The sequence below is a fragment of the Scomber scombrus genome, chromosome 4 (assembly GCF_963691925.1).
Source record: "Scomber scombrus chromosome 4, fScoSco1.1, whole genome shotgun sequence".
NCBI lineage: Eukaryota > Metazoa > Chordata > Actinopteri > Scombriformes > Scombridae > Scomber > Scomber scombrus.
Genome location: NC_084973.1, coordinates 19,745,385 through 19,772,764, shown reverse-complemented (window position 1 = coordinate 19,772,764; position 27,380 = coordinate 19,745,385). Strand labels below are relative to the sequence as shown.

General features: G+C 37.8%; 2 protein-coding genes across 2 annotated transcripts; both read left to right on the top strand.

Moving 5' to 3' along the window:
• The first annotated feature begins 1,430 nt into the window (after positions 1 to 1,430).
• Positions 1,431 to 14,731, top strand: ercc8 (excision repair cross-complementation group 8). Its single transcript, XM_062417294.1, has 12 exons — positions 1,431 to 1,778; positions 2,874 to 2,969; positions 3,554 to 3,655; positions 5,544 to 5,667; positions 6,745 to 6,826; positions 7,797 to 7,865; positions 8,121 to 8,187; positions 8,814 to 8,917; positions 9,699 to 9,823; positions 11,878 to 12,075; positions 13,592 to 13,687; positions 14,225 to 14,731. Exons 1-12 carry the CDS (start codon positions 1,702 to 1,704, stop codon positions 14,288 to 14,290), a joined length of 1,206 nt encoding a protein of 401 aa, XP_062273278.1. The 5' UTR covers positions 1,431 to 1,701; the 3' UTR covers positions 14,291 to 14,731.
• A 1,231-nt stretch (positions 14,732 to 15,962) lies between these two features.
• Positions 15,963 to 20,278, top strand: LOC133978933 (elongation of very long chain fatty acids protein 7-like). The gene is made up of 8 exons (XM_062417293.1): positions 15,963 to 15,996; positions 18,127 to 18,216; positions 18,353 to 18,543; positions 19,109 to 19,189; positions 19,321 to 19,377; positions 19,532 to 19,637; positions 19,776 to 19,912; positions 19,998 to 20,278. Exons 2-8 carry the CDS (start codon positions 18,153 to 18,155, stop codon positions 20,244 to 20,246), a joined length of 885 nt encoding a protein of 294 aa, XP_062273277.1. The 5' UTR covers positions 15,963 to 15,996; positions 18,127 to 18,152; the 3' UTR covers positions 20,247 to 20,278.
• The last annotated feature ends 7,102 nt before the right edge of the window (positions 20,279 to 27,380 follow it).

Below are 27,380 nucleotides of genomic sequence, written 5' to 3'. Positions count from 1 at the left end.
TCAATGAGGGTGAAGGAGTAGATACTATTTAAAAGATTTCAACAATACAATTTTACTTTTTTTTGTGGAAAAATCATGTCAGACACAGATTATTATTTTAAAGTGGAGTATTTCAAATACATCTTAAAATATGTTTGGAGGGGACCATTAAGATTTTTCAATGATAATAAGTGTTGGGGAGTAACTAGTTACATCATGTAACGACATTACATAATTTAATTACAACATAAATGTAACTGTAATCTGTTAGTTACTGCGAAAAAAATATGTAACTAAATTAAAGTTACTGATGAAAATGATGATGATTACAAAGGGGTTACATCTGAAGTCAGACCTTTACGATTTTGCTCAGAAGGGTTTTTTCCTCATTTTTAAATATTTAACATGTTACTGAAGACATATATTGCTGTGTTTATTTATTTGAAATCAATTTCTAAAAATATATATTTTGTAAATAAACCATTTACGTGGGCTTATTTGGAGCACACATGGGGTGAAATGGTGTCACAGTACCAATTCAGCCCATGCCTGACTTTTGACTTTTTTCATAAAATATCTTTATTCTATATTTCAAAATCTATATGAACTAATGAATACATTTTCAAATGAGAGATAAGTCTTGCTTTATAAGAAAAGATCTCCCTTAATAAATCATGTCAGTATCCATGAAAAACACCTGAACTTAGATTTTGGTGCTTAATGGTTACACTTACCCTAACAGCTGAAAACATTTGCTAGAAAATTACAAAAGTAATCAAAAATTAATCAAATGTAATAAGTTACATTACTTTAAGTAATTAAATTAGTTACATAACGTATTACATTTTAAATGGGATAACTAGTAAGCTTTAACCTATTACATTTCCAAAGTAACCTTCCCAACCCTAATGATAATTAACTACCAATTGCTAGTAAAAGAAAGGGATGACAGCAGCTCAGTTTATGAATTGAGCCACGTCCAGTAGAGATAGTGAGGTGTCAGGGTAAGAACAAGGGGGCAGAAGTAAATGTAATGTCTGCCTTTTATCTCCACTAGTGTACAGGGATTAAGACTATAAACAAACTAGCTAATTTTAGCACAGCAAGGTTTAACTTACCTGTCCATGTCTTCTGTTCAGGGACAAAGTCATATTTATTTCCCAGATGATCTGTCCCGACGTGTTCACGTATTAATCCAAAGGTTCGGCGTAAAGCGCCTGCAACCCTGTTCATGTTTAACAGGATAACACGAAGGTTCTTGGTGGTTTTTGGTGTCCCTTGTAAACTGGCTGCCCTCTCACTGTGGTGTTTACGTAAGTAAGTGTTGGAGGGTTGAGGGAATAATTTATAACCTGCTTTGTGATTGGCTGGCGCTACTTGACTAGCCAATCACCGCATCTGTTATTGAAAGGACGTCATGTTTCAATATGGCGTCCTATTGTGTCTGAACTACTGCGATGCTAGTTGAATTGAATGTAAAATATGCAGAAAAAATACCCCAAAATAGTATCCTAGTGGCATTTAAATAGCGCATTTTGCTATTACGCCGCTCAAGATACACTATCATGCCTTATTCGACGAGCAACGTTTCTATTTGGTTTAAACTCGTACTTCATTGTAGATAGCATGCCAGTAGCTAGGTTAGCCAATGTTAGCTATTGAATGAGCTACTCTTTCCTCTAATACTTAAAATTTAAGGCAGTTTCTTCTAAGTTTGAAACAATGTTGGGGTTTTTGACAGCGAGACAGGCAGGTCTGGATGACCCTCTGCGACTAAGACGTGCAGAGGCAACGAGAAGGTGAGTAATAATGCAGCTATTTACAGCTACAGCAACTTAAATTAAAAAAGACAATAAATACTACTAATTCTGAACTCATAAAGAAACATTAACTTACATCTCTTTACAACCAGTCTTTATTATAACAATAGTCAGGTGCCCTAACTTGATATGATTAATTCAGACTACTGAAGCCTCATTCAAGTTTTAGATAAACTTTAAAATGCATTTTCACCCAAAATGACTATGTGGACTCACTGAATTTTGGCCACCATCACTTACATTGAAAACGCATTTGAGTCAGTATGAACAGGAAGAATAATTACAGCGGGGAAAACCTCTTTCAGTGTTTGTTTGGGCACCTGCTGTTTTAAGTCAGATCTGAACAATTGTGAACTTATCCTTTAAACAAAAACCTTCTTCTCAGTGGGGAAGTGTGGTTGAGTCAAGGAGTCATACATTTTAAATACTGACGTTAAGTATACAAAAATGATGTAGTTAACCTACATGTGTTACAGTGTGTTATACAGAAGTAGTTGAGTTTATAATGACTTAAAGTACATTTATAAATGTGTACATCCTCTGCATTGCTTGGTTATATGCATACTGGATGATGCAGTATAATAAGTATATAACACTCACACATCCAAAGTCTACATACATAATTCTGCACATCTGGTAATGCAATTATGATTCACATATTCATCTTGAATATTACTATTATATCCTTAATATTACTTGTTAATCCATTATTGTTCTATATATACAGATTGCTAATTTAATTGACAAATAGCCTTAATCCAAAGATATTCCTTTTACAATCTTATAAAAGAAAAATACAGACAGACCAATATTTGTTGATTTCACTTGATTAAATTTCACAAATTATATTTGTGACAATCCAAATATCAACATTTTCATTAGTGAATTTGACATTGAACTGATTAGTCTAATAATTATTATTTGTCCCATTTTCAGTATATGTATTTTATAATCAACTTTCCTTTGCTGTGTCTTCTCTATTATCTTTTTTTTTTAATTGTCTCTTTAAATACATTAATGTAAAAATGGTGTATTTAGTAATACATAGCTCTTTCTCTTTCTGTATTTTTAAAGGGTCCTTTGTCTGAAGTTGAATCCCGACAGAGATGTGGACAGAATCCATGGAAATGGCATCAACACCATTGACATTGAAGCAGTAGAGGGCAGATAGTGAGTCTGCTTAGTCTGAATGTACTATTACTGTTCTAAAAATTACTATATTACTGTTTCCTCTGAATTAATTTAGCAAAACAGCTGCTGTGATTTCTAATTCTTAAAATCTTTAATACATCAACAGTCAAATGAGTACTTCAGTTTAAATCAGGCAATCATTTATCCAAAAATAAGTAAACAGGAACACTAATCTGATCAAGCATTTAGTACTGATGGTTCCTGACAGTTGTAATATTCCTGACAATATTGGTTGATACCCAGCACGTCTCTGTCCTACATTAAATTGGCTAAATGTTGTAGCAGCGGATTTCTTCAACTCAACAAAATCACAAAAAACACACATTTTGAGATTTCTGTATTTAAGAATTTAGTTCCCAGCCTAGTACTGCATAGGTGAATGGCATTTAAATTTGAGCTCTTAAAGCATTAGAAATCACAACAGCAGTATTTTTTTTCTTCCAGAAACAATATTCCAAACCTTCCTGTGAATAGTTTACCGTAACAATGATTGGCAGTCATTGTTTGGTAGTTTTGTAAGCTGTGTAAGAGAAAGTGTGAAATCAACCCTTTGTGTTCTTTAGCATGTTGTCTGGAGGTGCAGATGGCGTGATCGTCATCTATGACCTGGAGAACTTCAGTGGAAAACTGCAGTACACCTGTAAGGCAGTTTGCACAGTTGGCAGGTAAATGCTACGCCTTTTACTCATTTTGTCCACTGGAGGGCAGCATCCTGTTTAGATCTCACAGTAACAAACCATGTCTTTCAGGCTTTTAAAAGTGCATATATGTGATCTGAATCAGATTTTCTTGTCTTTATATAGCTCCACATGTATATTCTGTTAATGACAGATGTCATTGTGAATAGAAAAATCCTATTAAGTCTGTTTCCGTTCATGTTATTATATGACCATGCAGTATACATTCAAATTCAATAAAATTCAAATTCAAAATTACTTTATTTATCCCTGAGGGGAAATTCAATTAGTCTGTTAGCTCCTCTGTAAATGATTGAAGAATTAGACAGCCTGATGGCTGTAGGAGCGAAGGATATTTTTAAATCTCTCCGTCCTGCAACGGAGAGAGAGGAGCCGTCCACTGCTGTTTTTTTGGTTCATAAAGGTGTTGTGTAGCGGATGATCCGGGTATTTCAAGATGGCTTCGAACATCTTGACAGTGCATCTCTCCACCACCTCCACCAGTGTGTCCAACCTGGCTCCAATCACAGAGCCAGCTCTTTTGACTAGTTTGTCCAACCGCCTTGCATCTTTGTGTCTGATGCTGCCTCCCCAGCAGACTGCAGCATAAAACAACACACTTGCCACCACAGACTGATAAAACATCTGCCGCATCTTACTGCAGATGTCAAAAGATCTGAGCTTCCTTAAGAAAAAGAGGCGGCTCTGCCCCTTTTTGTAGAGAGCATCTGTGTTTAGAGACCAGTCCAACTTATTATCCAGGTATATACCTAGATACTTATAACTTGGCACCACCTCGATGTCCACCCCACAAGTATTCACTGGCTGAAGAGGGGGCTTGAACCTGCGGAAATCTATGATCATTTCCTTAGTCTTTCAGGTGTTCAGTAGGAGATAGTTCTTGTGACTCCAGTTCAGATTCCTGTCCATTCCTGATACACACCACAATAGCAGTGTCGTCCGAGTATTTCTGGATGTGGCAGGACTCAGAGTTGTATTTGAAGTCCGCTGTGTACAGTATGAACAGGAATGGAGCCAGGACAGTTCCTTGTGGAGCCCCTGTGCTGCTCATTAATGTCCTAGAAAGTTCCCCATACTGTGGCCTTCCTGTCAGGTAATCTGTGATCCAGGGGATAAAGGAAAGATCCACTCCCATCTCTGTGAGCTTGTTTTTGAGTATGTTGGGTTGGATGGTGTTGAATGCGCTTGAAAAATCAAAGAACATGATTCTCACATAAGCGACAGTTTCCTCCAGATGAGCAAGGGCACGGTGAAGCATGTAGAGGACAGCATCGTTCACTCCAATGTGTTGTTTGTATGCAAACTGCAGGGGGTCGAGTTTGTCTTTGACCTCAACTCTCAGTAGGCGTAGAATCAGCCACTCCAAGGTCTTCATGATGTAAGAAGTGAGGGCTACTGGTCTGTAGTCATTAAGTTCAGCTGGACATTTTATTTTTGGTACCGGCACAACACAGGAAATTTTCCACAGTGCCAGCACTCGCCCCAACTGTAGACTGAGGTTGAAGATCTTGTGGAGAGGTTGACACAGTTACGTATTTAATCTTTATCTTCAGTCTGGACAGTCTTATCAGAGTTTATTTCCTGTTGCTCCATGCACCCTTTGTTATGAATGTATACACCAACGTGGCTTAACGAGGCTATATGGGAATGTAGCATTAAGGTTTGCAGTGTGACTAGTCTATAGCCTTGCAGTCAATACACAGCACATACTGGATTCTTACATGTAACACTGCTTTAATATGCTCTTGCAGTGTTGTATTTTTATATTTTGATCATATTAGTGGAAAGCTGAGCAGAGTATTGATAGGTTGTATAGTATATTTCTTTGGTGACATTTAATTTGTTTTTATTTTAGGTCTAGCCGATATGTCCACAAATTCAGTGTAGAGACAGTCCAGTGGTATCCTTACGACACAGGCATGTTTGTCTCCAGTTCCTTTGACAAGACCATGAAGGTCTGGGACACTGAGACACTGAAGGTAAGTAATGTCACCTACAGACCAGGTTACTACATGTTAAATGTGATGTACATTAACATACCAGTTTGTGGGGCATACCTGAACAATTAATTTCCCTGTGTACAGTGTGTAATCTGTTATTTTGTTTAATACAAATGTTTCCAATTGTTGATTCAGTGCATATTGGTTTGTTTAATCAGTAAATAGCTGACATTTTTATAGTTCCACCTCCCTGTTCTCTGTTTTCAGTCCTTTCACTATCTCTCCCACTGTCTTTCTTATTTTCTGCTTCATGCTTTCTACCTTTCTATTCCACATAGTCCCATATGGCAGGCTCTATGCTGTGCTAGAGTTACACTGGCATCATGGTTACCTCAAAAGGTCAGGGAAGGGACAGAAAAAAACCCACGACCTTTCATTTGTTTTACTCTCTGTTTCAGTCTGTCTGTCTTACACAAACACAGGCACTCATACCTATTAAATTATTTAATTGTGGTTGTGTTTTTGCACATTAGTGTGTGCTTTGCATTGTTTGCACATATTGTATGTGTATGTGGGGTATTTTCATGCAAACAGAGCCTCCTCTGTGTGTGTGTTCTCATTGGCTGAGTCCACGCCGGTGCTGGCACTCAGTGACAGATGGGGAACAGAGAGGCTTTTTATATTTGCTGAAGAATTTGCATTGTAACCGCCACTGAAGCTTGGGTGAGCTGCCTTCTGAGCTCTCAGCTGCTGTGCCCTCCCTCTCCACAGACTTTTGTTTTTACCTAATTCATTCTCTGGACTCCTTTGCTGCAATGTGCTGAATTCATATCACAGCCAAAATTTGAGGCCATGTTTTTATTTAAGGTCACAGCTGTATATTTTATCATAGAATTAGTTTTTCATTCAGGATACATGCACACATACATGCATTTCAACTCTAATTTAATCTTGACTGCATCTTGACTCTCTCTCTCTCTCTCTCTCTCTCTCTCTCTCTCTCTCTCTCTCTCTCTGTCTCTGTCTCTGTCTCTGTCTCTCTCTCTCTCCTCTTTCTCTTCTCTTTCTCTTTCTCTTTCTCTTTCTCTTTCTCTTTCTCTCTCTTTGATTCTTCAGCCCGCTGAAGTTTTTGAGTTTGAGGACAATGTCTACAACCACCACCTGTCCCCCATCGCCAGGAAGCATGGTCTCATTGCAGGTGTGTGTGAATCCAGCCACAGCTTTTACTGATCTCAGTGATGGAGAACAAATCAGTAAATTTGGACCCCTAGTTATCCTGTCTGTTTCTCCAAGCAATGTACTGCGTACTTCACCCCAGCACATCAAAGACACTGCCCAAACCTTTTACCCCAGTTTTTAGTCCCAGGTTATAAAGTGACATGTGCCTGAAGGGGACAGACTTTGGTCAGCAGCTGGTTACACATGCAGTCAGTCTCAGAAACAGATTTGTCTGGAAAAACATTGTAGAAATCTAGGTGCTGCCTCACCAAGCAGGACCAACAGGTTACTCATACCTGGTGAGTATGTGCTCATAGAGGTGCACCCAGATGTCTCTCTGTCACATACACACTCTTACTTTGACACACCTTTTTTTAAACCAGAGACAAATACATTGTCTATCTTTTTTACCTGAATGTGTCTCAGTGGTGTTACAGATGTTTGTCAAACTGGTTGCGACATACCCAGTCTTCTATTTGTTCTAGAAAGGTCTGTTCCCAAAAAGCCACAGCGGCTCATTAATTTGGCATAATTTGTGCTGTAATCTTTTTTTTTTTTTTGTTACAGTAAATTTCCCCAGCGACCATGTCCTTTTCTCATGTATACATGCTGGGTGTGTTGGCTCACGTTTATCAGAAGTTAGTATCAGCAGGTTTTCATATTTACCACACCTTATCTGTTAGAACCTGGGACTCCAGTTTTTACCTTCCTGAAGTACCTCTCCCTTATACTCTCTGTTACTCTGAAGATTTTATTCACACATTTATCAAGATCTTTAAAATTTGACAATAATGATATGTAGGCATGCATACCTTTAACCTCTATAAGTGAATGGGATTATCAACCTTTAAGTTATTCTTGTAATCACATATTTTGAGTGTTATAAACAAATAAATAATGGTAGCCTTGTTACTTCTCTCGTTTAACTGTCTTTATATCTATGTTTTCAGTTGGCACCAAAAACCCTAAAGTCCAGCTATGTGACCTGAAGTCTGGTTCACGGATTCAAGTGCTTCAGGGTTAGTGTACCACAAACACACACACACCTACTTTTCTTATTATATTTCACACACACACACACACACACTCTCTCTCTCTCTCTCTCTCTCTCTCTCTCTCTCTCTCTCTCTCTCTCTCTCTCTCTCTCTCTCTCTCTCTCTCTCTCTCTCTCTCTCTCTCTCTCTCTCTCTCTCTCTCTCTCTCACACACACACACACACGTATGCACAATTGCTCACACTTTTGAGACAAACAATAACTTTGTTCCTGCTTCAGGTCACAGAGCAGAGGTCTTGTCTGTGCGATGGTCACCGAGATATGAGTACATCTTGGCCACTGCCAGGTAGGCATTGTTAACTGCCATTCTTTCTGTGGAGCATCATGTAGGTTGCCCTCAGCGCCTCATCAAATGCTAGGCACAGGACAGTCCCTACTATGTTGTATCCCAGCAGTTTTTGTCATCTCAGTTTCTGGCCATCTGGCCACAATCGCAACCCTGAGTCAAGGATAATGGCACCACATTTAGTATATTTTCACTGTGGCACTCTAGTAGTCCTGTCAGTATAGCATATGGTAGATACAGTCCCCACCTGTTTTATGCTACATTAGACCCTCTAATTAACCCATTGGGATCACTGTGCTCCTCTCCCTTTGGACTCTAAGTGATTTTGAAAACAACTGGCACAGAGAGGCACAAAGAGAAGTTTGTATGATATTTTATTATGGAGCAGCATGTTAAATCCCAACAGAAAACTGACCTTTTAAAGACAAACACTGGTGTGTGTGTGCCCACATTGGTGTATATGAACTCATCAGTCTGAGCATGTGTTGTGCCTGGAAGTCCCTGTATTATACTTAGTGAGATGATGGAACTGGTAGCTTACTTTTGCTACTTTATAGGACTATGAATTCATAAAATAACCAGGATAGAATAAAACATACAAATAATTATTTAATTTACCCTCCAAGTGCAGACAGCAAGGTGAAAGTATGGGATGTACGTCGGGCATCTGGTAGCCTCTTCACTTTGGACCAGCACAATGGAGACAAATCGAAAGCCTCCGCTGAAGCAGGTACAGATATCTCTCCCCTTTATTTTCTTTGCCAGTGTTTGTTTCTCATTTTCCATGTGTTTCAGGACTCCTGGTATATGTTTTAGCATTCATTTAGTGTAAAAAAAAAAACAGGCATACAGACATTGAAGGGAATCGGGACAACAATTATTGTCCCCTGATGTTTGAATAGCAGGGTAATAATTTGCCTGAAAGTTGATGGCATGCATTATCCTGTCAAACATTTTCCCCTTCCACAACCACATCAATATGCCACTTACTGTCCAAGATGCCAATTTATCCACCACATTATATAGTTTATACCTTACAGAGGTGACACTCATACATTCTATAGAGAGGGGTAATAGGAGTAGAGATTTATGAAACTATGCAAATATCTTAAAGTGCAAACTGCACACATCAAGCTGCTTTTTAGAGCTACAAAATTAACCTTCCTGACAATGCCCTTATATTTAGGGAATGCATTTAAAAGCTATTGGTAGTAGAAAATAAAGTCAGGTTGACAGCAACATCTTCTTCCACTTAGTTATTCAGGCTAACACAGAGCTGAGTTTGTGTCTCAAGGGAAGAGGTCAACATTCTGCACATACAATATCAATTTGCCTGAGGTGCTGTTTGTGTTCAAGCCAAGGGGGCAGAAGCCTTGAGGAAACTGTTTTGCAATTAAATCTAAACCTCCATAAGAGGACATACTACACTAAGCGCTTGACATTGATGGAAGAGGTAAATGATGGTCAAATACATTGTTACCCTGTTCCATGTCTTACCTGTCTCTAACCAGTAAATACAGCCCATAATGGCCGAGTGAATGGCCTGTGCTTCACTGGCGATGGTCTCTACCTCCTCACTACTGGTACTGATGACCGTATGCGACTATGGAATAGTGCCACGGGGGAAAACACACTGGTAAGGTGGACTAGGTACTTTTTATGTTGTGGGGACGTAAACAAACAAAAAGCAAGACCCCTTAGGGTTAGTGCTTTTTAGACAGAAACTTACCACTGATCGCTGATTCAGGATCCATCTGTGTATTAGAAAGGTTTTTGCTTCATTTAAAAAGTTTGTTTTTGACAAATTCAACATGTGCTTATGTGTATATGTTTACACTTGATGTTGTTATGAGAAACAATGAAATAAAGCTACAGATACAGACAACACTATCACACTATTAATGTTGTATTGTTTTTAAGTACCGTTTAATGTATTGTATTAATGTACTGGGACTGCGGTTACCATGAAAGGCAGTTTTAATTTTCAGTTTTTAGGAGCACATGGAAGATGTTTACTATAAGTACTTAGGGAGGGACTGCGTGGAATGGTGAATTGGTGGTATGTAAAAATGTGAAACGGGAATACCTTTTGGTCAACAATCACACACCCCTAACCAGCAATCAGCCACTGGTAAACACATTTGGAAGCCTTGTTTACATTGATACTCTTACAAGCTCTTCAAAACAGAGTGAGCAATCCACCATCTGATTATTTTTGGTTTCACTTGAGAAAACAATGACATCATAACATTAACTTACTTTAGAGCCTTTGATCCATATAAAAATGTAACATTTGTATATCCAACCCAGTGTACAACTCTACACCACAGAAACATATCCTAACTCTTAAGTCTAGGGAAAGTGTATAGCCCAGTGTTAGTATGGTCTCCTGTTCTAATTTCCTGCTCTGCTTCCTTGAGCTGTGGTTGCTATGGTTGGCATTTTTCCCATCATCGTGCTGTTGCACAAGACAACTAGTGATTTAAAAGATAGATAATATTTTCTCAAAGGCTCAGAAACTAGACCAGAGTTAGTCTATAGAAACTGTGAGAATTAGGAGATATAAAACAACTTGTTACACAATTCAAACCCGTTTCAGAGACCTGAATTGAGCCTAGTAATCGTACAGTGGGAGGTAAATTGCAAAACACTTGTGTATCATAAGTCTGCAAGTCTGTGAAAAGTCTTAACAAGTCTGAAGTGAATTTTGAAATTGTCATTGTTTTAAATCATTTGAAAATTGTTTTTCAACTACTTTAGGTTGCTACAGTTGCATTAATTTCCCTTTTTTCTACTCTAGAAGTCCTAAATGGATGGATGGATGGATAAGTGGATAGATAGATAGATAGATAGATAGATAGATAGATAGATAGATAGATAGATAGATAGATAGATAGATAGATAGATAGATAGATAGATAGATAGATAAATAGATAGATTTGTTTAAGTGTCTGCACCTCCAGGTGCCCAGCCCATATGGGCTTACAAGACACTAACCAATAACAACCAGGGTGGCTACTTGACGACATTTAGTTTACATGGCAGCAATGTCCTGTTGAGATGGATAAAGAGTTCTCTCTCTTAGCAGCCAAGCCTCTCCTATAAATCTTGCTAAACCAAAAATATCCATCTTAAAGAGCCAATTCAATATATCAACTTCTCACAACCAAAATAAATTAGGATTTTTTAATTTGATCTTTTCAAACAAACATTTCATCTAGTCACTGTACAAAGGGCAATGAAATTAAAGATGAAATTCATCCTCAACTACACCAAGATCACAAAAAACACATTCAAGTTGTTCTTCAGGCAGACCTTTATATCTGCCAGTCTCAACTGTCAGTGGTAAAGTACCAGTTCTTAACTGAGCACACAAGGACGTTTGCCTTCTTTGTAAATTTAGCTTAATGTATAGTTCTGTATAGTAATCATATTTGATTTGAAAATGGTTTCTAAGCTTAGCAACACCTATTGTGATAAGCAATTGCTTTATTAGAATAATATGGTGTGCCATTTAGTGTACCACAGCAAAATGAGTCAGTACATTGTCTGCTTTACATCGTTCCCACTAAATGAAAAAGTATCACATTCATCCATGAGACCATGTTGCCTTGTTAAGAGTAATAAGACATTTATGTTTAGACCTATAAATATGTCCTAATCTTGTATGCCTTCACTGTTTGCCCGTAGGTGAATTATGGGAAGGTCTGCAACGAGAGTCGTAAAAGACTGCAGTTCACAGTGTCACGTGGCTGCAGCCCAGAGTTTGTGTTTGTGCCGTGCGGCAGCTCAGTAGCTGTGTATGCCCTCCACACTGGAGAGCTGGTCACTATGCTCAGGGGTCACTACAACAATGTTGACTGCTGCGAGTTTCACCCAGACTACCAGGTGAGACACACGAAAGACACACCCATCTATCTGCACTACTACCTTTGTTTGTATTTCAATCTATGCATTTCTGTTTGTTCTGCCTATAAGATCTAGTTGGACGCCTGTATTCTTTCAGAATTGAGGTCAGCTTGTATCTTGCTGCTGTCTCTTTCTTATCTCTTCAACTGTAAGTGTTGTCACTGCAGTAAGTGCTATTAGAAATTTGCAATCACCATGGCAGCCTGAAATGAGCCACATCCTCCACATTGATAACATGGTGAAGTCAACATTTCCTGAGTTATAGTGAGCTACTATAAATGCAAATACAGGTGTCATTTTGTCTGTATCTGTTGCTAACAGAATCATGTATACATAGGCAATATACACACTTAAAGTCTCCCTCCAATAAAAAAAAAAGTGTTTTGCTTATTGTTGCTTCACTTGGATGTTTGAACTTCACTGTGCAGAATGATGTATGATGTAAGGCTGTTTTCACAATCATCTACAAAAGGAGGAACGTTTCTCTGTGCTCATCAAAAATCAGAGTTTAAGTTTAAAATCAGTTAATAATAGTCAAAGTTAACAAAACCAGTCATTTGTATTCTCAACTTTGTAGTCTCTAATGTTTTACATCCAAAGTACCCGAATTAAGCTTTTGAGGTTTAAAATGTATCTGATTACAGAGCATACATTTGACACATGTTTACCTGATACAGCACAGGGTTAATTGGTAAGAATGAACATATTGATTTTAGGAGGCTGCTGCTATAATTACATAATACCAATACGCTGATTTTTGTAAGATTATTATTATTACATGCTAGCTCTGCACATTTTTTAAGACCGTTTTAACTTTGTTTTGTTACCAATTCCACAATTAGACAAATACTGACATAACAGTAAAATCTGACTAACACCTTATTATATACTTATATATATTATTCAGCCTGACGTAAACATGTAATTATATCAGTGTACTTGCAGGATAAGCAAAACTGACTATATGAAGCCATCACAGCTGTTCCATGTTTGTTTAATATGCTTGTTTTATACCTTCAGTCATGTATTTCTACTCAAGTGTCTTCCAATATGATAATATGGTAGTTTTCTGTCTTCATCTGGTGTGGAGAAACACTTTAATTCCTAAGTAACTTTATGTCTACATAAATGTAGAGGATGTCCAACACATGCATTTTTCAGTATCTTGTGGTTACACATTTTGTATGTGTAACGGACATGAATGCAGATGAGTGTTCCAGAAAAAGGACACCTACTCTTTAAAAAGGGTTTTACATCTTTTTGATGTATAGACACTGATTAGTCCCACGGCCCTGAGAATCTGACGCACAAGTTCACTTGTTGCGTTGACAGTTTTGAGCTTATTATTTACTTCACTCTTGGTCCTGATCATGCTTGGTCACGCTTGTTTTCCCCTGGTGCTGATGTCATTGTTTGGAAGCGTTTTAAAGTGAAGGTCAGCTCTTTTCCTGTTGTGGTTTGTAAAGCTGTGGTGTTCTTGTTTTTCTCTATGCAGGAGCTATATAGTGGAGGTAAAGACTGTAACATCCTGGCATGGGTTCCTGTCCTTCGTGCTGCAGATGTTGAAGAAGAGTCAAATCGTGAAAATAAGGTACTAGCCCTAACAACAGGAAACAAGTTAGGGGAAAGGAATATTAACAGATATAACATGTTTTTAATGTTGTGTTCCAAGGCCCACAACAATAATTTATTTAATGACACTCAACACTTAATCAATGTACTTTAACATTTTGTCTTGTTGACAGAAATTGGATAATAGATAAGCAATGACTCATTTAAGGAATTTAAATAATGAAACTTCAGTGTTACCGAGCACATAGTGTAGCGCTTACACATACAGGAAAACTCTCTGTCACTGCCACTCAGCTCTTCCATGCCCCACATTTTAAGTTACAAATGGCTACATCTCTTACCCGTCCATCCAGTTTCATAAGTGTTCATATTTATCAGATAAACGTTTCTTAACCCAGAAACAGCTGTCTTGATTCATCATCAGTTTTTTTCCTATATGTTATTAATCTGTATATAGTTGTAATTTGTGGGCATGGTTTTGTGGCGGGTTTATTTAAAGAAAGGGAATATTTTATTTTAGACTCAATATTGAGCTTTATATTTTGACCTCTTACAGGGTGCTACTGGCCAGTCTACAGTGAACCCTGCTTTTCAGGACGCATGGAGCAGTGATGAAGACTAATGCTGGTGATTTGCATGTGTGGATAAAGTGGACATGCAGATGTCTTGACCAAATGCAAATGACAACATATCCTTCAAAATTTAACCGACAAGTTCAGGAACGCCATTCAAGATAATTCTGGGTTTAGGGAAATTTCTCCTGGGTTATCATTGCAGACAAAGACTGAGGCCTTAAAGTTCAACTGAGATGTGTAAATAATTGTGTCTTACTTTAAAAACATGCACAGTGTCATATACTGTATGTTTGTACATTTTATGTTGTGTTTTGTTGTTTTTTGCAATTGTTTTAGAAATGAATATCTGTATGACTCTTGGTATGCAGATGAAGTTTAATGTCACTCATTTCTGTTAACCTGTTAAACAGTTCTGTATGTACAATAATTCACTGTAATCATGTGGGACATCTGCCATTATTTGTACAAATTATACCTTGTTGACTGTTTACAGATTTTGAGTACAATACATATTTTCTGTCTTAAAGTAGCATTCACACATCTTTTAGGATGCTGACATCATTACGTTCAGTATATATGTAATGCTTTGGTTAAGGGTGAATTGTAGGGTTGTGGGAAGAGAGAGAGAGAGATAGCTTTAGGTATTTAAAGAAGTGCTGTATCAGTCTTCCAGTATGTGTATGTGCACCTAGTGGAGAAGACAATACCCATAATCCTCACATGGGAGTAACCTGACATTCAAAAACACACATAGTCTTGTTGTCATTCCTGTGAAAATTTACATTTGTCCATAAACTCTGTTGTCAGCTCTTGCTGAAACGAGGAGTGACACTGAAACCCCTCCCTGTACCCCCCCCCCCCCCCCCTCCCTGTTTTGCATTTTCACTTTCACCATGTTACCAACACCCAGAAGCCAAATGAGGTTTCACACTGAACAAAAAACACAAACAATAGACATGAGAGCACTGAGGCCCCCAGGTCCCTGAATATTATATGTTTCTGACTTGATCACACTAAATAAAAAAATGTATTATCCTTTGGGACCTCAGGTGCTCATATAACAGTGTTTTTCTTAAGAAATTTACCATAATTCCTTTTAATGTGATTCCTATGATTGGGTTACTGTCAAATCTAATCACTTTGAAAAAGTGAAAATATGATTTAAAGGCATTAAGGAAGGTTGTAGTTTCTATCAAGGATACTGTTTCTTTAGTCATAATTTACCCGAAGTCAGTTCCCCTTTTTCCCAAATTAGTATCTTGAACGGCTTTAAAAATGGGTTTTTATCTTTTATCATAATAAATGTGATATGAAACTGGGAATGATACTTCACCAGTTTCTGTAATCTTACTGGGTTTTGAGACGTTATGGGAAAAAAAAACATTACTAGTAAAGCTGTTATTGTCATTTGTATCTGCATTGAAACCAATAATTAATGACGTCTGAGTAGATGTGCGGTTCTGTTATAAACTTTTAACATAGTTTTCGATGAGGCATCACTCAAGAATGAACGTTGAGCTTTGAGCAACAAATCCGCCAATCGGTGAAGGAGAAGGCAAGTTTGGCGTCAAGGCTCCGCCCTCCGGTCACTGCCTAAATGAGCGATCAGCTCGAGCCCCATCAGCGAGTGAGCTGAGCGGAGGCACACCTGTGAGGGAGCAGCAGGTGAGCAGGTGAGCAGGTCGAGAGTTTGGATACAATTTGCTGAGCCAACAAGGATTTTCATTGACTATCGGCGGTAGAGACACTAAAGGTCAGATATTTGACTTTTTATTTAAGCTTTATTATAATTTGCGATGAGACATCCAAGTTTGAAACGAAGATTATCGAGACAAAATCTGAGAATATTGGGATGAGTGAGTGTGTATGTGTGGACTCATAAAAGTGCCTGTTATTATTAAAGCATTTCCTGTCATTGTGAGTTGGACAGTAGCTGTTGGGCTTGTTTTTTATCAATTGCATCACCTGTTCCTCATCAACTCAGTGACATGTTGAGGATAACAGCGACACTGGTTTGAATGTGGAAAAAATAACAGTCCTTCGTTTCAATGCCTTGTATGGTGTTACTAAATATTACTTGTGAATTTGCTCTTTCTAAAGCGAGAACGTGACCACAACATATATTGCACTTTTTCTTTCGAATAGGCTAAGTAACTTTTATGTGACAGAGTAGGCCCTGTTATTAAATTAAAGGCGTGTTCAGTATCTTTGTCCTCCACTAGTATGATTTGGTTATTGATTTACTTTGTTACCGGATTAGGATGGTTAGTAGCCTAGGACCAAAAAAATAACTGGTGAAGTTTAGTATCCAATTGTCTCAATTAAACATTGGGAGGGAACATATCAGACATTATGCCATATGGGAGTAGCAGTTTTTACATTACCATAACGGTAATTGACATGTTAAGGCTTGCCATGCTTTGATTAGTGCAGACTTCAGACAGCCATGCCTTTTTTTTTCTTCAGTTAAACCAATAACCTAAGTTCCTGTTTCAAGGTAGACACACCTTGAAAACCTGTTATGTCCAACATACACCTGGCAGACATGAGAAGGTGGTTGATTTCTTTTTTTAATTTTAATATTTAACCTCAAAATAACATGCAAATTACATAACAGAAGATTTAGAATGCACAAGACCCATGGTTAAATTAAAATCTTAGCAAAGTGACATGAGAATTTTCACTTGACACAGTTCCCCTACTACGAGCACAGTTCATAAACCGGTCGGGCCAGTCAGCGAGGACCTTTGCCTCACTGGGCAACATCGACTCCAGATTCAATTTTTATACACATATGCCCACCATGTCAGAATGATATTTTGGACCTTTTGTGGCTCATTTTTGTTAAACTCCATGGAAATGTATAGCATTTTATAGAATAGCTTGATTGGATGACACCTAGCAGCTTACACCAAGATCGCACTTTTTTCCCCTTTTTAATGTTATTTGAAAATGTCCAGTTTAATCCGAGTGACCTTTTTGACATTACATTGTTGGAATTCATCTTAAACAACCAACTATTGAACCTTCTTGTCAGCATCCCTTGAAGTTGTCATCGTAGTTTGCCAAAGAGTGCTAACGTGCCCATTCACTTTTTTCACTTTTGCGAAGCGGTTTCCATTGATAACATTTAAAGCCAAACTCTATACATGTTTGTATCATGAAACAGGCCTGGTAAGAGTCAAGGTGTCATGGCACGTGAGTCCTTAAACATGATAATAGGGCAACAAAGTATTTTTAACCATGCTTACATGTGTCTGTCCCATTTGTAAATGTTTGCCTGTCACACTGTTGGATCATTCTCTGAGAATGAAGAGACAGCCTCTCATTGTACTCCTCACACACTCTTTGCTTTGTCTGCCTCAGAAACTTGGAGCAGAGCAGCAGAGAATGGCTGAATGGCTTTTTTTTTTTCTTCTCCCCCTACACACAGTCTAGTCTTTCAGCCACCCTACTGTGCTGTCAAATATAACTACAAATACTATTCTGCCTGTCACTGTTCTTAATTCAACAGATCAGGTCAGATCGAATTGGTTGCATGTGGAGAAAATGAAAGTGTGTATTCACACAGCCTGTTTCGGTTAATAGCATTTTTTTACGCCTTGCGCAACAGTTGTTTCGAAGAGACTTACTTCCTGTTGGAGTTCATGATGAAAGTTAAATAACTACTAATATTAATACCAAAAAAATTACTTAAATGCAATGTTTTCATTACTTTGTTTACAGAAATGTTCATAAATATTTAACCTACCAAGTATACCGAGACCTTTTTTGGTAAACCCAGTGACTCTGAATCTGTGCAGGGCTTATTGTGAAAATGCAAGTGAACTCATATCTGCTCCAAACTGACTCTGAACCATCTTTTGCTTTTTGTTCTTTTTAGGTGAATTGCAAGCATCTTGTCTGAAAATGGAATTTGATAACATAAAGTCCACAGTAGCGCTCATTTATGATGAGATCTTACAAAGAGCAGGTGAGTCCTTTTGACCACTAAAACATGAGGAATGAAGATGGCTAGTTTTTAGGGTTTTTTTTTTTTTTTTTTGTTAAACTAGTTTACATGGTCATGATCATTGAGCTCACAAACATATCAAATACTTCTGTTACAGACTCACGGACGGAGAACTGGTTTTTCATGTCCTCTCCTGTCCCCCAAACAATCATCATACTGGCGTACATTTACTTTGTGACGTCGCTGGGGCCTCGGATAATGGAGAACCGCAAAGCCTTTGACCTCAAAGGAGTTCTCATAGTCTACAACTTCGGAGTGGTGGCTCTGTCAGTCTACATGTCCTATGAGGTGGGTGATCTTTTTAATTCAGTAATGCAGAGTTGACATGAAACTTGTGCTGCTGAAATTTAACACAGCATACTACAGAGTGAAGTGAACATCAGTATTTCTTTGTAGAGCACATTAAGAATAGAGCCATGACAGGCCATGGGCAGTCTTGCGAAATACTCTTGTTCACGTACAGCGTTTTGAAAGACTTTATACTTGAACTATTGATCTTAGGTTAAACCAGAGCAGCAGGTGTTACTTCCTTTTCTGCAAATGACTCCACATAACTACATAACTTTCAGCATGACTTTGTCCTGCGTCCTGCATGTATTCTAGTAAATTGAAATGACAGAGGATGTTATCTTTTACAGTCAAAGAAAGAGACTCGGTGTGAAATATTCCTGACTCACTGTGTGGCATTAGGATGTGCATTGTATAGTAGTCAAACATTATTTTAAAAACTGCAACATTTCTAGATGGATTTAAAAAAGGCAATTAGGACTGACTGGTGACTTGACATAAATTGTCTTTTTCAAACTGTCTGGAAGAACTCATTTGTTAACTGTCCTGCACTGTTTCTTCTTAGTATATTATGTCTGGATGGGGAACAGGATACTCGTTTAGCTGCGACCTGATTGACTTCTCAGATTCACCACAGGCGCTGAGGGTAAGTCACTCCTGTACACATTTAGCTGGCCTACTGTATTACATTATATTTTAAATTTGACAGTTTATATAAAGTTTAAGATCTGGACGTGTTTGAGCCAGTAATTAAATGTCATTTATTGTCTCCCCTAGATGGCAGCAGTATGCTGGCTTTACTACTTCTCCAAGTTTATTGAAATGTTGGACACAGTAAGTAATACAATCAGTGGTACACACTGAGTTTAATACATTTCCTCATTTATTGGACTAGTCTCATGTTACCTTTCTGTCAGTTGTTAAATTTCAGCATCTATAGAATCTTAAGCATGTTCTTATGTAAACTTTTTGTGTAACCTTTTTACAGATTTTCTTTGTCTTGAGGAAGAAGAACAGCCAGGTGACATTTCTTCATGTCTACCATCACTCAATCATGCCCTTTACCTGGTGGTTTGGTGTTCGGTTTGCTCCAGGTAGAATTTCCTTCCCTTCCCTTCCCTTTTCGTTTTTCTTCTTTTTTTTTTTTTTTAAATGTACAGGCAATATTTTCCATGACATGCTATGAATTTATCTTTGTTTTCTGATGCACTTTATACACTTTGTACTTTCAGGTGGTCTGGGGACATTCCACGCCCTGCTTAACTGTATCGTCCATGTCATCATGTATTCGTACTACGGCCTGACTGCCATGGGCCCCAGCTATCAAAAGTACCTGTGGTGGAAGAAATACCTCACTACCATTCAGCTGGTATGTCCTCTTTTTGTGTGTATCTTCTAAAATGTATAGTGAAACATGGCAAATGACGTTAACTCGTCTTTTCCTTGCTCCCCAGATCCAGTTTGTTATGGTGACCACCCACATCTCCCAGTATTTCTTCATGAAGGACTGCCCCTACCAGTTCCCTGTCTTCATCTACATCATCGGCCTGTATGGCCTGATTTTCCTGTTCCTCTTCCTCAACTTCTGGTACCACGCCTACACCAAAGGCAAGAGGTTGCCTAAAGTACTGCAGGCTCAGACATGGGCACACCACTCCAACGGTGTGATGAATGGAAATGCCAGTCATGACAAAGATGAGTGACGAGGGACTTGGTTTATCAAGGAGGGTTTGGGATTGACCTCATTTACGTAAGAGAACCACTGTGGCAGTTTTGAGATTCAACCCCAGTTTGTTTTGGTTTTTGATTACTTTTCTACTTGCAACTGCGAAAGACAATCTTTAAATTATGACCAAAGCTATATTTAAGAGGTTTATTGACCCCCAAGCTGAAGGGTTTTTATTTAGTTTACACTGAAGATAAAGCCTAAACTCTATGTAAATGTCCAGATATCCCTCCTGTTTCCACTACAGTATCTAAGTCTGTTTAGAAATCGACTCACTTATTCACACAGACCACATATAGGGTTTCATCTGTGGTTTGACTGCAAAACCCTCAGCTGTACAGTCATACTGGGCCTCCACGAGCTTCTAATGCTGAGATCACTTGATCTTATTTTTCAGAAGACTTGGGCCAGTTAAGTTTTTTTTTTTTTTTTTTTTTTTTTTTTTTTTTTTTTAAAGTTGCACACTTAAAAAATAAGGGTTGTTTATTTCACTAGACCTTAACTACTATTGACTGTTCTGAGTCAGTTTTTTAAAATGGTTGTTTAGGCTACACACGTCCTGTTGAGGTCACTGTTAAATTGCCACATACATGCAGAATAGGGTGGTTATTTGTGGTTTTCTTTTGTTTGTTTACTTACACTTTTGATCACATACGCATGCCCACTCTCTATGACTTGAGTCGTAAATGCTGATGGTACAGAATTTAAAGAGCTAGCTGTATAATGGCAATAATCCATTCTCCTGACTTTATAATTCTCCTATGATGCAGCGGTGTGACAGATACAGAGAGAAAGTCCAATGGGCCACTGTGGTTCTTGTAGGCTCCAGAGCTTAAGCTGCAGTTTTACTAGTTCCTGACTAAATTAACACTATTATAGAACCACAGTTACTCACAATTTAGCCAAACCATCCAGAAAAATCACATGAGCAGTCTTGCTTACCTCCTGAGTATTTTGCTTCGTGTGTTGAAGCTCTGTAGCTAACAAGGTCTTCACATAGATGGAGTCAGGCAGTGCCTTTGGACTGAGGCTTGTGGAGTAGTTTTTATATCTTTATGATAAGTTTAAAAGTGAGTGTAACTCTGCTTCTTTGGTGACTAAGGACACAGGATCAAGCTTGGAGAGGGTGTAGAAGAGGCCCATGATAACACTAAAAGATTTACGGATATACATTTAAATAAAGGTCAACGTTTTGTTTTTTTCCTTTGTTCGGTTCCTTGTTTGTCCGTTCTTTATACCAATAGTTAATATTATAAGAAATTGTGACCTGCAATGTTGTTTATATTGTATTTTATATGTATTTATATGAAAATAAACGAACGATCTATGTACTTTGAGTATTGTCGTCTTTTTTTTGGTTTTGTTTTTAATTGTGAAAGCTGAGCGCCTCATTTAAAGTGATGTCAGAAGAGTAAAGTTAAGTATAAAATTCAACTTCATGGCAGAGCATCAGAAGTGACAAGATTAAAACTGCTAAATGACTATATACTAGTTTTTAATACTCAACATTTTCAGTTGAGTAACTTGCTTAGCTTTAATTTGCTCTTTTAATCGTTTGTGTTTTGTAAGGTGACCTTGAGTGCCCTGAAAGGCGCCTTAAATAAAATGTATTTAATTTGTGTTGAATAACACTTAAGACTTAAGTAGCCTACATTTCCTAAGTGTGTAATTACACCTTAAGTTGATCAAAATGTAGCCTTTTTACAGCCATGTTAAAAAAAAAAGGATGTTTGATTAAACAAATAAGAAACCACACATGCAGGTTGAAATACTAATCTTGGCTGACATTGAATGTGTTAAGTTTTCTCAAAATTTGATAAGATTCTACAGTGTACGAAATAAGGGTGAAAGAAGCTCAAACTGCTGAGAGTCAGCATTAGGAAATTCTTGCTTTAATTCATCTAGAGGTTGGTGGTGGCAAACTGATGCCTGGGCTGTGATGACCTTTTTTCACCACTAGGAGATGCTGTTAAACTTAGACTAAAGACGGCTCATGACTTCGTTTTCAGTATATTCTAGTAAAGTGGATCACCACACACTAGATAGAAATAATTTCATATTCATGAAAAAAGGTTATGTCAGCTGACTGAATGTATTACTGAAAAGCATTTCATTAATTTCAAAACTGACTGTATGAGGTTCTTCGTTTTAGCAGGGTAATGAACAGTAAATTGAATTTGGCTGTTAAGTGAAAAGCTGAAAAATGTTAGTGTTTCAGAAAACCGAGGATTAGATTTTTATCCTAACAACCACACTTTGTTCAACTTGTCTTGTCAAAGTGTTTTGGAGAAGATTTTCATGAGGTCAAAAGTTTTTTCTTAACCAGTAAAAGCATGCATACATTAAATTTAAAGTTAAAACATGAAAACAAACTTAAATGCAGATCTTGCAACATGGAAGAGGGATTATTTTCCAGCAAGACAATGACTTCAAACAAAATGCCAAAGCAACGGAGAGCACAATTATGTTAATGTCCTGGAGAGAAATCCCACAGTTTAGAATGTGTGTTATTTCACAATCCCCATTCAGTGTGACAGAGAAAATGGAAAAACCTGAAAAAGAACTGGGAAGAACTGCAGTGTCCAGGGGTGCAAACACAGCAGAGATCTATTCACTCACACTCCAGCTGTAACTGCTGCCAAAAGTGCTTCTACAAAATAGTGATTTAGAGGGGATGACTACTTATCCAAACAAGTATTTTATATTCTTAATAAATTTAGATCACTTTAGATATGTGTTTTCACTTTGACATTGAAGCATATTTACTGTCGATCAGCATTAAAAAAAACAACATTAAACCTTTGATTCAATGCTGTAAGATGATGAAACATGAAAACTTTTTATATAACCTTTTTTCTTTTTTCTTTTTAAACCAGGATGTCTCTTGAGATACATCATCTCTCTTACAGCTGCCAAATTGGCAGTGTATAATAGATTTCTTAGTTACTTACAAACACATTCATTTCCAACAATCACATCCAGCACAACAAAATAGATTAATGTGAACCTTGAATAGCTGATATGAGTCAGCATTTCCAGACCAAGTTAATTTTGACAATTTTTCAAGGGGAGTTAAGATGTTTCTTTTATAGGTTCTGTATATGTATATATTTTAGATATAGGACAATTTATATTTCATGTAGGAACTCTTCCCCCTCACAAATTACTACACACACACACACAAACATATACATACAGGAAACAGGAGGGCACATTCACCTATTTGATATCTGTACCTCCTTCTGCACTTAAGTGGTACATAATGATACTGTCGCCAACTAACAATCTCAGAGCTTTTTTATTGAATGACATAAGACTGTGAGATGGCAAACATGAGAGCTTTTCAAACATAACAGGAAGCTGAAGTCTGCACACGATACAATTAGCAAGTACAGAAATAATTAAAAGTCTGTTTTGCTTGCCATATAATAAACTGTGAGGCGTGAGTGCTAAAACCAAGCGGTTGAATAGAGAGATGAAAACAGGCAGCAGGACATTCAGGGCATGGATGATCGCTCTCCACCATGATGAGTTCCGAAAACTCCTGTCTGTCTCCAAGCCACCCTCGCAGGTCCTTCCCTGGTTTTAGTGTGGGAGAAGCTGGGATAAGTAGGTCATTATCAGGCAGAATGTGTGAGACGACTCATCCCTGCAAATATGTGTAACACAAATGAGGTGAGTCAGTAACTGGATTTGTGCCTGGCTCTCGCCACAAGATATGCACTCATTTAAAATGTTTTTTTTTCTTCATATTTCCCATTGCACACACTGTTTTACTGAAATGTGCTTAACGGGGAAGTGCAGAAATGGTCAAATGATAATCAGAGTAATTGTCAACATTTGCCATTTGCCATTACCACATTTCAGAGACTTTAAGCCTAAATAGTGGATGTAAACAGTTTCTATGTCCATCAGAGTGATTCCTAAGTTCAACAGGGTCTAATTGTATTTGTGCAGTGACATTTTTTCTTCATTCGAATCTATTTAAATGGGCCAGTGAGTGAGTGTGGCGCCAAAGTTCAGTGTAATTTGATTTACAGTATTTCATCCAAATTAGTCACCCAGAAACCATATTTAAATGGTTATGATGATGGATGCAAATGAAATGAATTCAACTAAAATACATTTTTGTATGTCTTCAAAAGTCTGAAAAAAAGGAGAAACTGATCGCAGAAACTAACTTGCTGCATCTGCTGTGACTTAAAGTCCCTGAAACTCTTCCTCAATCAGTGTCTTACTACAAACAATGGGGTCCTACATGAACACAAGGTTTTTGGATGAACATGAAAGTGTTTTCTCAGGTGAGTATTTTTGTAATGTCCTTTTATTTTCTCACTGATTTGAAGAGGGTGGAGCTCAATGGGAAAAAGGCATTGTCACTCATTTCTGTTCAGCAATCACGATTTGGCAACATTTCAATTAAAGTGTGGGGTTGTTTGCTTATGTTGCCATAGCACTGTCAATCAAGTCTAATCATACCACACCCACACAGTCTAGGTGAAGTAGATTAGCTGGATTTTTGAAAGTTAAACTCTTAATAAATTAAACTACAGGATATATTTTTCCAATATCAACTTAGAGTGTTGCCTACCGAGTACTAAACCTGCAATAACTGACACTCGAAGTCAGCAAAAAAAAATTGGTGAATCTAGCAAATGGTTACCTATTTTCACATCTAGCAACTGTAGCATTTAAGCCAGCATTCATTGGAGTCATGTTTCTGGCCACCTGGTGAATGTAAGTCCAGTATTTACTCTCCAGTTAGCCATGGGTTGCTCTCCACCAAATCTTTAGCTGCTAGATGTTCTGCTATGTTTATTAGCTAGTTGCTAACTTTTGCTATTTGGTGCTGGGCATCAAGCATATATTCAGAGCTTCTTTTTTGTGTGCAGAAAACAGGTGCCATCTGCAGCTGAAAACTACCAAAACTGCCAAAACCAAACAACAAGCTGAAAAACTCTGAGACACTACATAGAGCCGAGGGGACCTGCTGATAATTATCTGTCGCAGTCATGTTATCCATTCTTAATATAAAAATATTGATAACAGCAGTTTCGATGTAGCGACATATTGAACTTTTGAAGCCACGTTTTCAGGAGCTTTAATGGTGATTGTCCTGAACACTGCTGTCAGCATACTTTGCCAAAATCAAGGTGACATACAATGCAACTACATCAGGAAATGTGGTGTGTCCACCCCAGTGGTGACTGTCGAGAGGAATCATGAGGCTTTTAAAGTAGCAGAGTCATAGTACACAGGAAGAACTGACTGCAGATAAGAGAAAGAAAGACATCTAGATGGTAATTGCTTTTTACGTTGCCTCTGTAATTCACTAGATCACGATGCTTCCAGGCACCATCACTGTCAAGGTTTGAGCACGTCTCTTTTCTCACCAGTACTAGTCGTGACCGCAGTTTGGGAAGAGTACACGTGTCTCCTGATCCTCTGTCTTGCAGTGGGGTGACAGCAACTTGGAAACTTTCCAGTGAGGGACAATAATGAAGAAAGAAAAGCACTGACTGCACATGAGAGAGGGGAAGTGCTGGAGGGGAAAAGAGGCCACAAAAGTACAAGAGGACAAACAAGAGACTTCAGACTATAACCATTTTGTTCCATCCAGATATGATGACACATTTCTCATACCATAAGAGTGTAGTGGCTCAGTCAATGAAGGTGAATTTAATTTTGCTTGGTCGCATCTTTTCAACTTCTTAACTGGTGATTACACAGAGTGAACTTAGCCAGAGTGTTCAGTGAGTCCTTAATATTAATAAAAGCAAAGCAGAGCCCTGTGTGTGGACTACTGAGTCAGTCAGCAGAGAGCAGATGGCTCTTTGAGAATAATCATTGGTATTTTAGATAATTGTGGGTATTTGGTTGCTCTAATAATAATGTCCCTTTCTCTGTCTCTCCTTTGCCTCCTTTTAGGATCTTTTTCAATGTAAAAAAGTAAGAATAAGTATGATTTGACGTATTAAAGTTGAAATAACAGACACCACAGTATTAGTCGCTGGCAGAGAAGTGATGTGCTGCCAGTGTGTTGCTGTTATTGTACCTTAACAGTTTCTGCTTTCATTACAACATCATCAAATTGATGATATTAGTGTGTGAAATTGTAATGATAAAATCAACCGGCAGAATCGATGGTCTGGGGGACATTTTTGTGAGTCTCTATTTGTCATTATATTTCTGTGTGTTATTCACCACGAACAGATAATCTGCCACAATGTGCTGTCTCAGACAGTACTGCATTTGCTTCAGGCTCCTGTGTTACTGTAGCTTTTCAGCTTTGTTGTTGTCTAATAATTTGGTTGAATCTAGTAGTTCTGATCAGACTGGTCTTGAGGCAGAGCAGATCTAGATTTCAGTGCCAAGACCAGCTGAGAGAGAATAATATGATATCATGTTTGTTTTTAGGAAACACCTTATAACATAGCACTTAAGCTGTATATGCACAATTAATAGATGCTTTATAAAACACTATAAATTCATTTTAAGCAGAGAGACTTGTAACTTTTAAATATCTATAACTGGTTATTGAATATTCAATGAATGCTTTTCAATATAACACAAATGTAATTATTTACTAGTTATTGAATGCTTCGGATGCCACATAGAAGTTGTGATTGTAATCAAATACATTAATAAAGGCTTATAAATGAGTTATAAACAATTTATAATGTTTGTATAAACAGTACCGGTACCAGTATAAGAACGGGTGTGGGGTAAGTAAAGTGTTACCTCTTTGTTTAGTGATAAAAATCTACCATTTAATTTTGCAGGGAAGAATTATATTTGATCATTGGTAGAAGACTTTTACAGAATATAACCGAGCTCTACATACAAGATTGTAACTGGCTGTTTGTTCCTTTGTGCAAAACATTGCAAAGTCTCCACACCTTGCTATCATGAAAAACATGTCTCTACCTCTCTGTGATGGTTACTGTAGACAGCTTTTGCAGTACCTCCGGGTGCACAGTATACTGGAACAAATACAGTACATTCTCGGCTGAAATATGTTTTCCAGGTACTTATTTATCCCACAGCAATATATCATATGTCCCAAAGCCGACTTATTGATCACTGTCTTGTCTTCCAATAGAATGAATCT